The sequence below is a fragment of the Crocodylus porosus genome, unplaced genomic scaffold (genome assembly GCF_001723895.1).
Source record: "Crocodylus porosus isolate Cpor-Errol unplaced genomic scaffold, CroPor_comp1, whole genome shotgun sequence".
NCBI classification, from domain to species: Eukaryota; Metazoa; Chordata; order Crocodylia; family Crocodylidae; genus Crocodylus; species Crocodylus porosus.
In genome coordinates, this window is record NW_017728886.1 from 214,034,199 (window position 1) to 214,046,659 (window position 12,461).

Genomic DNA, 12,461 nt, shown 5'->3' on the forward strand with positions numbered 1-12,461 from the left:
AAAGGATCTGCTCAATATAGACCTCCTATGGAGGACATATCAGAGACAATTACCCTGGGGAGCGCGCCTACGTGGTCACGCTGCTTCCCACAAAGACAGATTAGTTTGGTGCATTTGAATAAAATATACAATACGGCCCATTGTTTTCAATCCTCCTCAGCACCAATACTTTTCATGTCATGGTGAGCCACTATTTTGAATCCATTTCAACTTCATCTTTACTCCCACAGCTGAGCTATGCCTTTTTTTTTCCATTTCCAAGGACTCCTGTCTCTTCACCAGACTTAAAGGCAAACATCACCAAACAGGGCCCCAAACAGTTCACCCAGAATCCCTCTGTTGTCCCCTGCTCTCAGCCTGTCACACATGATTAATGTGGCCCCACACTCTGTGAAGGGGAGCCAGACCAGGTTGCCCTGTGCCTCATCTGCATATAAATTTTTGTAGGATCCCAGGACTTGTGACAAGGACAGCTGGTTCGAGTCCTAAGTGGAGGGCTAATTAGCACATTAATCCTTTGTGGTGGGTATCTGAGTACACACACGCAATGAGCTATGGGGTCACAATGGCCTGAAATGCTGTCGACTCTGCTGGGGCCAGCCCAATGAATTATATGGTAAATCATGAGCTTTTTGGCTTCATGCATAGTTTGCACTATGCTCAAGTAGGTACAGAAGTTCTGCTTAAAATTGTGTTTATGGAGTACCTGTGCTAAAACTTACAATAGTTTTTAAAAAGGTAAAATTCATTAGTTTTGGATGAAGTAAGTCTATGGTTATTGTAAGTTCAGTGTTTTCAAATTTGCTCCTCACTTCCATGTGCTCAGGGAGAGCAGAGTCTGACAGCAAAGACAGGTAGGGAAAGAGGCTGCAGGAGGAAGAAGTTGGAGACAGGCAAAGGGAAAGGGGGCTACCTAACCACCCAGATTTATTTTCCCTGCTGTAGCAGTGGGAAGGGGGATGGATACATTCAAGGCAAACCTCAATAATTCTCCAAGATTCTAAACTTGGAAAATTCTAACAAATTTATAAATTTTTCATATATAAAATCTAATTATTGGAAAGTTATCTTATATTCAAATAAATATGGCAAGACCACATACATTAACTTTAATGCAAACCTGCCCTGATAGTCCATTTCTAAGATAGAGGATGGTACAAAATTTAAGTCATACAATTTTTTTATTGTAAAGAATTTATAATTTAGATTTTAAAATATCTGAGAGCATGGATACATGTATGTTTGTTGCAGCTTCCAAAGATGTTGGATGTGGCGCATGGGGGAGGAGAGGAGGCAGCTGTTGCTTAGCAGTGCTGAGCAGCTGTTATGCTGTAACTGTTGTGTGCATGAGCATGCAGCAATACCACTAGCAACGCCCTCTCTACACATTATACTTAAAGTGTGATTAACCAGGAAATTATCCCTTAAGTTATGACCCAGTTACACGTTCAACCAATTGATGGTGTGATAAAACAATAAGCTACAAAGTTATTCCATAAAAATCTGTAATAACTTTGCAGTTTGTTCTAATCATGTTATTAATAATGTGTAGCCAAGTGCCCCCCCGGGCTGGAAGCCCCATCTACTGAGGGGCTCCCAGGCACAGGGGTGCACCACCCATTGCCAGCCAAGCAGTTGACAAGGCCCGCAATCGTAGAAGCATCTTCAGCTGTGGGACTCCCAACAGGGCCAGATTATCCATTTAGTAGGCCCTAGGCAAACAAACTCATGGGCCCCTACTTTTTTCACTCAATAATTATAATATGTAAAACAAGCACAACTGGGACCCTTCTTTACTTAGGGCCCTAAACATGTGCCTTATTTCCCTATGCATTAGTCTGGCCCTGGCTGGCACTGCTACGAGCCTCATGAAGTGTGTGGCTCACAGCATTTCCCAAACTGCCTCTGTTATGAGCCCCACAGTACATCTGGGCATGGCAGAAGGCATGCTTGTATGGATCACACATTAGATCCCATTGCACCTTTACTTGAACATGTAAAGGGACCCTCAGTATATCAAAAACACTTTAATTTGAATCCTGCTTCATCAAGAGTCAAAGTTGGGGCACTGAGCTTATTCATATTGCTACTGGTTCATGATCACATAGCAATTACAATGTAATGCCTTCTATATGCTCTTGAGCAGCACCTCCCCCTCCCCTTTTGAAGCCACTGGAAACATATTTGTCCATACCCTTATACACTTACCAGAGAAACAGGGCACCTTTCTTCAGAAGGAGCTGTACAACCTTCTCATGACCATTTTGGGATGCCAAGTGAAGGGGAGTCATTCCCTTCCTATCACCTTCATTCAAAAGCCTTGTGTCTTTCATGTCTCTTAGAAGTCTCTGACAGGTGTTAATTCGCCCATAACTTTAAAAGATTAATGAACAAAAATTAATACTTAGAAAATCCAGAATGAGACAATGGTACTAATGTACTATGTAGAAGACATCACTTACCTAGCTGCAAAATGCAAGGGGGACTTCTTGTCTCTACTTTTAGAATAGATGGAAACATTCAAGTTCAGCAATTTGTTTACAGACAGGGCAACCCCTTGTCTACATGCATAATGTAGGGGAGTACACCCTTCATTGTCTTCATCTACCACAAGTTCTTTAATATGTTTCATCTGTCACAAAAAGAAATTGTTCCATATGCATTATCCATACTCCTACAGGTCCTAACTAGTTACTCATAATTTTAAAGCACTTTTTTAAAGATCTGTATGTAGCTTTCAGAATGGCAAAAATAACAAAGAGGAAGAGCCATTAGCAACCTAGGCATAATAATTGCAAGCTTTCAGTGGACTATACCTCACAAGAACAACTCAGCAACTTAGAATCACAGAAACTTAGGGTTGGAAGGGACCTCAGGAGGTCATTTAGTTCAACCCCCTGCTCAAAGCAGGACTATCCCCAACTAGATCATCCCAGCCAAAGTTTTCCCCAGCTGGGTCTTGAAAATCTCCAAAGATGGAGATTCTACCACCTCTCTGACTAACGTGTTCCAGTGTTTTACTACCCTCCTAGTGAAAAAAATTCTTCCTAATAACTAACCTAAACTTCCCTTGCCATAACTTGAGACCTTTGCTTTTTGTTTTGTCATCTGTCTCCACTAAGAACAGTCTAGCTCCATCCTCTTTTGAACTCCACTTCAGGTAGTCAAAGGCCGCTATTAAATCCCCTCTCAGTTTCCTTTTTCTAAACTAAATAAGCCCAGTTACCTCAGTCTTCCCTCAAAAGTCATGTCTCCCAACCCCCTTAACATTTTGTTACCCTTCACTGGATTCTCTCCAATATCTCCACATCCTACTCCAGATGTAGCCTCACCAGTGCTGAAAAGAGAGGAATAAACCTACTGCCAACACTAGCAATGCAGCCCAGTCCGTCATTAGCCTTCTTAGCAACAAGGGCACACTGCTGGCTCATATTCAGCTTACTGTCCACTGTAACCCACAGGTTCTTTTCTGCAGAGCTGCTGCCCAGCCAGTCAGCCCCCAAGCTCTACTGGTGCATGGGATTGTTTCATCCTAAGTGCAGGACTTTGCACTTGTCCTTGTTGAACCTCATGAAATTCCTTTTGGCCCAATCCTTCAATTTGTCTAGATCATGAACTAGCACTATTCTCCAGCATATCTATTACATCAACCTTGGTGTCATCTGCAAACTTGCTGAGGGTACACTCTATGCCATCTTCCAGGTCACTGATGAAGGCATTGAACAAAACCAGCCCCCAGACCAACCTCTGAGACACACCACTTGATACTGGCTGCCAACTAGACAGGGAGTCTTTGATTACTACTCTTGAAGCTCGATGCTCCAGCCAGTTTTCTATCCACCTTACAGTCCATTCATTCAGCCCTAACTTGTGGTATAGAGCAATCAAACTCTGCATTAGTAACAGAAGAGGGGTAATACAGACAATGCAAGATATTCTACCACTGTTCTGCCAAAATGTTTCAACCATAACAAACTGGTTACTGATGTCAGTGGAAAGTCTGTACAGAGAGCAAAGGTAGACTATAGTAGTGTTCTGGTAGTAAGAGAACAGCATCACTACTCAAAGAAAAAATACACAGTATTTTAGCTGTCACTAGTTGTACCTTACTTTTCCCTTTTTCCTTAACTTCATTTCTCCTTTTTTCTCACCCTCCTCTATCTTTATGATTATTCTGCATTTTCTCTGCACCCTTCTCAATATTAACTCCTAGTCGCAAACTCAGAACAGTTTGGGTGCACGTAGAAGTATAGCTCTCTGTGGTAATTCATCGTGCTTCTCACAAAGTGCCTTGAGTTACAGCAAACCCACAGACCCAACAGACATTCACTGTTGGGTCCCAGGGGTTGGAGGATTGAGCTGCAGTTTAGAGAGGTGGTGAGTCTGAAGCCCCTCTCCCCTGATCCTGCCCCTCCCCGCTCCTCTCCCCAGTGCTATCTTCAGAATGGGAGGGGGAAAGGGAGTGGAGAGAGCTTGTTCTGGGGGTTGCCCAGCTGGCACTGGAGGGTGAGGTAGGTGGACTGGATCCAGATGCCCCACCCTCCAGCAGCAGCTGGGCAACCCACAAAATGAGCTCCCTCCACTCCTTTCCCCCTTCCTATTTTGAATACAGTGCCAAGAGCTCCCAGCATGCACAGACACAAATTAATGAAGGCACCCCACTTTGGGGCACTTTCACATGAACCTTCATGTAACAAGGGTTAAGGATAATACCTTTTTAAAGCACTCTGCAGCCATGCACTTGTGTTAGGTCATGGCCATAGAGCGCTTTCAGGGGCCAGTCATGCAACAAAATGTCACTTATGTCAGTGCCCCTTACTTCCGTTCTACTCCTACTATATTGTTCCAATTACTAAAATGATCAGTGATTAAATAGTTAAATGTGGACACTAGACTGCCTTGGTTGTAGTTTAAAGTTGATTCTCCAACTACATTAAAAAGAGATTTGTAATATAAAATCTGAGAAATCATTGGTTTAAAGTTTTTGCGGGTTGAAGCTGATGTCACTGAATTGGCTACACTGTATTCAGATTTGCAAGGTTCAGGGCACAGACACATATATGTTTGGAGTGGCTTCAAAAGGACAGAGGAAGCTGCTGCTTAGGAGTATGTAGTGGCTGTTACACTCTTAACTAACTTGCATGGTTTTGAGCAATACAAGCAGGATAAACTGCCTAATGAAGTAAAGTTAAAACTGAGGCAGTTCTTATTGCTAGCTGCTTATGCTCATGTAACAGTTACATTGTAACAGCTACAGCATCTCCCATTTCCTTTTGAAGCTATATCACAAATCTGTAGCTCTATTGGCTAAAACCTTAAGAACAGAAGAAAAATTACATTCTGGAGAAAATTTATATTGCCCACTATAAATATTCATAATCTCAAATTGATGAAGTTTAAAATATGGCTGGGACTTCATACAGCCCATTCAAATTATAGACTTCATAAGAATGGGCAAAATAATGGTGAAGTGTTAGGGTGACGATATTTGGATCTTGGGGAGCTCTGGGTGTGTAGCTGAATAAAGCCTTTTTCCTGTGTCTCAGCAAAAGCTGCTAGTCACAAGGCAGGATGATATATTAAAAGTAACTAACTTGCAAATGCTTAAGTAAGCGGTTTCCTAACAAAAGGATAGGGTGCAAAGTACATGATGTGTTGTATAAGAACAAGATGCAGCCCACCAGCTATTGTCAGGAGATAAAGCAGAAGCAAGAACTTGGAGATGGTGCTGAAGTCAGCAAGAAAGCAGAAAGAACCAGCAAGTGACCGGAGAAAACCGGAGGTCAAAGTCTTAGGTACGCGCTCTTAGCAAAGAGGCATGTACATGAATAAAATGCATAGGCAATACCATGCTAATGAAGCAAACAGTAAACAGAGGCGGAGCTCAAGATGGGTGGAACTGAAGGAGGATCATAGGCAGAGTGAATGCTAATGAGTAAGAACTATTGTTCGGGGTAGGTCCCCAGTTTGTTGGTTTTTTGGGACCTGATCCAAAGCTGTCTCCATTCTGAATAAAGCTGTTGCGAGCAATGTGTGCTGGTGTTTGCTCCCTGCTTGCTCTGGCTAATGAGTAACAGGACCTATGAGCATTTGAATTGTTGTCTCCCTAGTCATTGGGCATCACATGGAGTCGGGGTCTAACAAAAAGTTCTATATTATACTGCTAATCTCTTGAGCTTTTCACTCCTTTACACCCCACAGCCAATTAGTTTCTGACATTATTGATGAAGAAAAGTGATATTCTCTCTCTTTCTCCCCCTCCTTTCCCCAGAGATTTATAGTTCATTTAACTTATAAAGTTGCCCCAGTATCCAGAAATAGTTTAAATATTTTCACATATACTATGAGAACATTACCAAGTCCTTAATATAGCTTTTTCATTGCAAGACAAAGAACTACATATTCTCAAATGCTTAATGCATTCCATATGCGCAGGTACAAATTGATGCTCACTGTACCTGCAGAAAGGTCTCATTCAAATGTTGTAGTCCTCCAGGTTGCAGGACAGTCAAATGCAAGAAATTCCGACCAAGTTGATCTTTTAATGATACATTTGCTCCTTAATGAATTGAGAAATACTAGTCATTTTAAAACCACTGGTTCTTACAGTAATCAAGATTAAGTTTAAAACATGCATATTAAAAGTTAAATGAAAAACAACTAAACCAAGCCACCATCACAAAATAAATCAGCACTTCTCCTCAAACAAAAGTTTCTATTGATACAAAGCTTTCAACTTGTAATAACATTTGTTTCATAGTAACATTGAGATAGTATCATTTACAAAGACCTATTCACAGATAATGAGCATCCATATATCCAACTATGAATGGGAAATATAGATGGTCACCACCCCTAATTTCAAGCCCATACTTTGTACACTCCTTTTGAAGTCTCATTCTTTCAATTGTGCTTACACTCTTTTAACAGAATGTGCTCACGCAATTTTATTTGAGTAACAATCTATCATCATCATAACAACTGTACAACCAAGAAGTTTGGAAAACATGCAGTCTCTTGTCTACTAGAAGTAAAGGTGTGAATGAAAGTCATTTTCCTTTCTAAAAACTTTTATTTTAAAAGGTTGATAAAAATAAGCTTTAAATATTGATGATAGAAATAGAACAACAATTTTTGCAGTAACTTCTATTAAAAAATATGGTAACAGACAATTAAATTTCAACTTTTGCTAAGGGTACAGTGGCATAATAATGTTTTAGATGTTGCTACACTGAAACCAAAGCCTACAATTTAGGTTTAAAATCCAATATGGTCTGACTGTGAAAGAGTGCCATTTTCTGGTATAACGGTTCTGCCCCTCCTTTGTGCATTCAGTAGAGCAGAGCTCTGAGTTCTTGGAGAGATCAGGCAGAACACAACTGCCACACATCTCAAAAGAAGTGAGCAACTGAAGAGGGTGCAGAAATGTGCGCTTCTGCAGCCCCCCCAGCTCTGTACTTAATGTGGAGAGGCTGGGCCTTGACTTGGCTCCTCACTGGCTCTTTAGAGGATTTAGCATTCCAGAAAGTATGAGCATGGAGAAATTCTTGCACTCAGTTGTGCCTGATGTCAAGGGACAAAGTTAAGGGTAGACAAGGGTGAGTCCATTGAGAGAATCTTAACCTGTAAGAACCTTCCTTGGATAAAACATGTAATATTCATTTCTTTTTTTGTACCTTTTGAGAGTAGTAAATTAACAATTTTCCATGATGCACAAGAAGTAGCCAACAGAAGTGGTGACCGACCCTCTGTGTCAACACTATTGATATTTGCACCCTGCAATAAAAAGGTCCAAGTTTATTCATAAACATTAAAAAATGGCAATAATGCTGCCTCTTAAAAACAGGGCAGAATTATAGGCACTACTAGTCACTTGCCAGATCATAGAATCAATGACTCAGAAGGGACCTAGACAGATCATCAAGTCCGACCCCCTGCCATGGGCAGGAATGAGCACTGGGGGTGGGAGGGGTCATAAGACCCCAGCCAGGTGCCTATCTAGTCTCCTCTTGAAGATTTCCAGGGAAGGTGAGAGCACCACCTCTCTGGGAAGCCTATTCCAGGCTCTGGCCACCCTTACAGTGAAGTAGTTCTTCCTAATATCTAACCTAAACCTATCCTCCCTCAGCTTGTGGCCATTGTTCCTAGCGACTCCAAGGGGGGCCCTGGTAAACAGACTTTCCCCGAGTCCCTGCTTCTGGCCCCTGATAAGGTTGTAGGCAGCCACAAGATCCCCCCCTCATTCTGCTCTTGCGGAGACTGAAGAGATTCAGGTCCCTCAGCCTCTCCTCATAGGGCTGGCCACGGAGGCCCCCAACCATACGAGTGGCCCTCATATACTTAGGACTATGTAAATTAATACATTCATCCTTATTTAAATAACTGTATGTGAAAATTTTCAATCTTGGGGTGCATAAGGTTAGACAGCTAAATAAGAGCTATTTCACTGAGCAAGTTTACACATGCCAATGCTCTGGGGTGGGTTTTCTTTAGAGCAGTGGTGGAAATTTATTTCAGTTGGAGGGATGCTTAATGAGTTTTGGTGATCTGTGAAGGGCCGCAAGGGTAGCCACCCCCCATGACAGGTGCCCTGCCCCCCCGTTCACCATCTTGGGACCAGAAGTCCTGACCCTAACACCTGACCTTTGCTGCTAGAAATCCCTCCCCTTGCCCCTAGAAGCACTCCTTCTGGGAGGGGAGGGCTGCCATCTTGGAACCAGAAAAAAAACAAAACATTTACCAGAAGTCAAATACCTACTATAACATATTTAATTTTATTACCAAAAATATTTTTGTAATGATTTGTGTTTGCACAGTGTATATAGAAAATATTGCATAATAACTCAAAAATAAAGTCTTACTCTTGTATATTGTACGTGAGAAGGATGTGGGGTGTGGTTGGGGTTTGTGAGGGGGTCTGGCTGTGAGTGTGGGGGACATAGGGTATGTTGGGGTGGTACATATATGTGGGGCTTGTGGGGTTAGGGTGTGCCCCACACCACTCCCCTCCATGGCACTCAGCTCCTGCTACCAGTGGCAGCATCGGCAGCAGGCATTTGGGGCACTTGTGGCCCATACAGGTGCAGCCACCTGGTGGCACACCATGCGTAGCTCCAGTCAGTGCAGGATGTGGTGGCAGTGAGCTCAGCCAGGACAGCCCGCTTCTACTGTGTGGGTTTCCTGCAGCACATGTGCAGCTCCTGGCACTTGCCTGTCACTGGAGGAAGCCCCAGTGGAGCCATCGCCTTCTCTGCCCCGTGCCATGCACATCCCGGGACTCCACCAGGAAGCAGGGGGAAGGGCTTCCCTCTACTTCCGGTGCAGTCTGGGGCCTGCATGGCAGGGGGCAGGGAAAGCAGCCAGCTCCATCATGGGCGGCTTCCTCTGGTAGTGCACAAGTGCCAGGAGCTGCACATGCACTGTGGACAGCCACACACGATAAAGGCAATCCGGCCTGGGTACACTCCTCACCACCACATGCAACACTGGCTGGAGCTGCATGCTGCCTGGCAGCAGTCCTGCACAAGCCATGAGTGCTCCAAGTGCCCACTACCTGCTGTTGTTGCTGTCACTGGCAACAGGGGCTGTGCGCCATGGGGCAGGCGGAGAGAAAGAGTGTGGGATGGTTGTGACACCCCCCACCCGCCCTCATACCCACACTGTATGCACCTAAACTCCACAATCCCACCCCCCTCTGGGCATGGACTCCGTGCTCCCACCAGCCCCAGCCACACACTCCTGCCAAGCTGCAGCTCCCTCTCCCTCCACTGGGTGGGGTACAATTAGTTGGTGGGTACTTGCAGGCTGAATGAAATTGCCTAGCAGGCCAGATCTGGCCTGTGGATCTTATTTTGCCCACACATGCTAAAGTAATTCATTCTAGGAGTAAACCCAGCCTGGTCAGGCATCTACATGTGCAGGGAAATGGTAGGGTGGCCATCACAGAGGGCAATCCAGTTGTCCTATATTGATACAAAACTCTATGCCTTTATGTCCTCTATTCTCTTGAAGAGAATTTTAGTTGACACTAAAGCGGGGTTCTAGTTCTCTAGAACTGAATTTTAGTTCTCGTCAAGAGAAAAATAGAGAACATAAAAGGCATTGGGTTTGTATCAACAGAGGATAGAAGACAGAGTAGCAGAAAACTGGAATGTCCTCTATGATGGCCACCCTCGGAAGCAGGAACAGATTTGTTACTCATGGAAGCAGTCAGCTCCCACCCCTGCTGACCCTGCACCAACCCCCTACAGCAGCCAGGGGGAGCGCTAGGCTCCACTCAAGTGCTAGCCCAGGGGCTTGCAGGGAGCATGGGGCCAGGAGACAGCTATCTCCTGGCAGGGGCTGGGACATTGCTCCCTGCCCCCAGGGCAGGCTCCACCACTGGAGCCTGAATGGGGACAATGTCCTCCTGCCCTGGCAGCTGCGAGCTCCTAGCCGCTGGTCTGTAATTGTAACTACAGAGCTGGGGATGCAAGATTCTTATCTCCTAGCCTCAGCTCTGCAACCATGGATCCCAGGCTGGGAGATAAGAAACTCCCAGCCCCAGCTTCAAGGTTGCGGAGCTAGAGCTGAGAGATAAGAACCTTCCAGCTGCTGCTCCATGATTGTGGAGCAGAGGCTGGAAACTTCCTGCTACCAGGCCGGAGGACATTGTGATGGCAGTGGCAGAGCCCTTCTTGGCAGCACCCAGGGGCAGGCAGCAATCTCCTGCCCTCCCACCCCATTACCCAGGTGATCAAAAGCACATTTGCTCCCAGTCAGCCATCTACATGTGCTGTAATGCACATTACTCCCAAGTATATTTGCTACTTGTATTTACAGGTAGCAAATTTACTGGCAATTAGATTAAACTACTGTGCAGTAAGCATCTACACATGTAGACGATGACACTTACTGTGCAGTAATTTGCTCCAGTCTCAAGTAAAGTGTCTCCTGTAGATGCAGTGATACTCATCTGCAGCTGTCTACCTATCCAGTGCCAGCGCAAGCTGCTTCCCAACCACCACACCCTTGTTGTAGAGTAAACTGTGTACTAACATCTTTATGGCCAGATCTATTACTACAAAATGTGATAGTAAAGGATGTAATGTGATATAAGAGTCACTGGCATAGTTGTTAGAGTAAAAGCTCCTTCTGTGAATATAGTTTACTAGCAGAACTGTAGGATAAAAGTGGCCAAAATAACTACTGACAGCAAAAATACAAAACAGGCAAAAAATTATGTTTTGGTAATATAAAATGCATCCATGATTTGGAGGGCTTCATCGATAAAGTACAGCACTACAACTATACTTGCAAAACACTCCTAATACAGATCTATCCTACTAAAGCCCCGACAACCCCATTGTGACAAAGAGAAAATGAAAAAGTGAGCTAATAAAAGCCATTTAAGAGATTTTCGTTATGTGGGTATCTACCTTTTTTTCCTAGAAAATGTGCTGAAAAAACAAATCTGATCAGGAAACTATTCACATAGTGTAAACTAAGTGAGAATTAATCAAAGCCATGATCTATATTCACGCATGGGTTAATGCTTTTTTCCCCATAGAAACACGGGATAAATCTAATCCTTACTCTATACACAATGACTATTTTCAGAAACATCAGAAAGTCACCACTTATGTGCATGACTTCCTTAAACATACCATTTATCTTTGTTAAAGTTAGAATTCCACTAAATAAACGGTTCATCCATGGTAAACCAATGAAAGAGATTTTCCTAGTACACATGCATACACACACACACACACCCCTACATACACCAACAACTTACATATGGTTAAGTTATTGGTGGTCTAAAAATCTTAAATTCCAAACCATTTGTATAATGGAATTTTCGCTGTTTTGGCATTTTGCCCATAGGCTATAATGGGGAACCATGGCTAAGGGGCTGTGCCAGACTCCTCCTGGGGTGCGGGCACCCAGATCTGCATGACAGATAAAAGGAGGCTGCTGCCATCACCTGGGACTGGCCCTGTAACCAAGTAGTCCCAGCTTCGAAACTCAAAATGTTTTGAGATTTCAAAATGCTTCAAGAGTCCTCATTTCATTTTGAAGCTGCTTCAAAGCCTTTTGTTTCATTTTGATTTCACTGTTTCAAGTTCGAAATAGCTCCAAAATGAAACACCCAGCCCTACTACATATATAGACACACATACATATATAGATATGTCTACACACACAATAATTTTATTTATATAATAAATGAATATATAATAGATCTGTTCTAATCTGTGAAAGAAGAAAAAACAACAAAAGAAAAAAAAATCAGAAAACACCAAGAAATAGAAAGAAAAGAAGTGCCAATAAAATACTTAGCCAAATGAAATCACTTCAGAAGAGTCCTTTTCACTGACACAGTATTTCTGGACTTTAGGAAAGCCTTCGACACTGTCTCTCACCCCATTCTCATTAAAAAACTAGGGGACTGTGGTGTCAACACCTACACAGTCAAATGGGTC

At 43.4% G+C, this 12,461-nt stretch overlaps 1 protein-coding gene across 1 annotated transcript in view; it reads right to left on the bottom strand.

The window, feature by feature from the left end:
• The window catches only part of TRPA1 (transient receptor potential cation channel subfamily A member 1), a 67,661-nt gene that overhangs the window by 31,909 nt on the left and 23,291 nt on the right, over positions 1–12,461 (bottom strand). Inside the window, exons 9-12 of the mRNA XM_019543795.1 lie at positions 7,677–7,776; positions 6,459–6,559; positions 2,463–2,632; positions 2,209–2,373 (exon numbers count right to left, since the gene is read on the bottom strand). Coding sequence (XP_019399340.1) covers positions 2,209–2,373; positions 2,463–2,632; positions 6,459–6,559; positions 7,677–7,776 — 536 coding nt within the window. The remainder of the gene's footprint in view (positions 1–2,208; positions 2,374–2,462; positions 2,633–6,458; positions 6,560–7,676; positions 7,777–12,461) is intronic.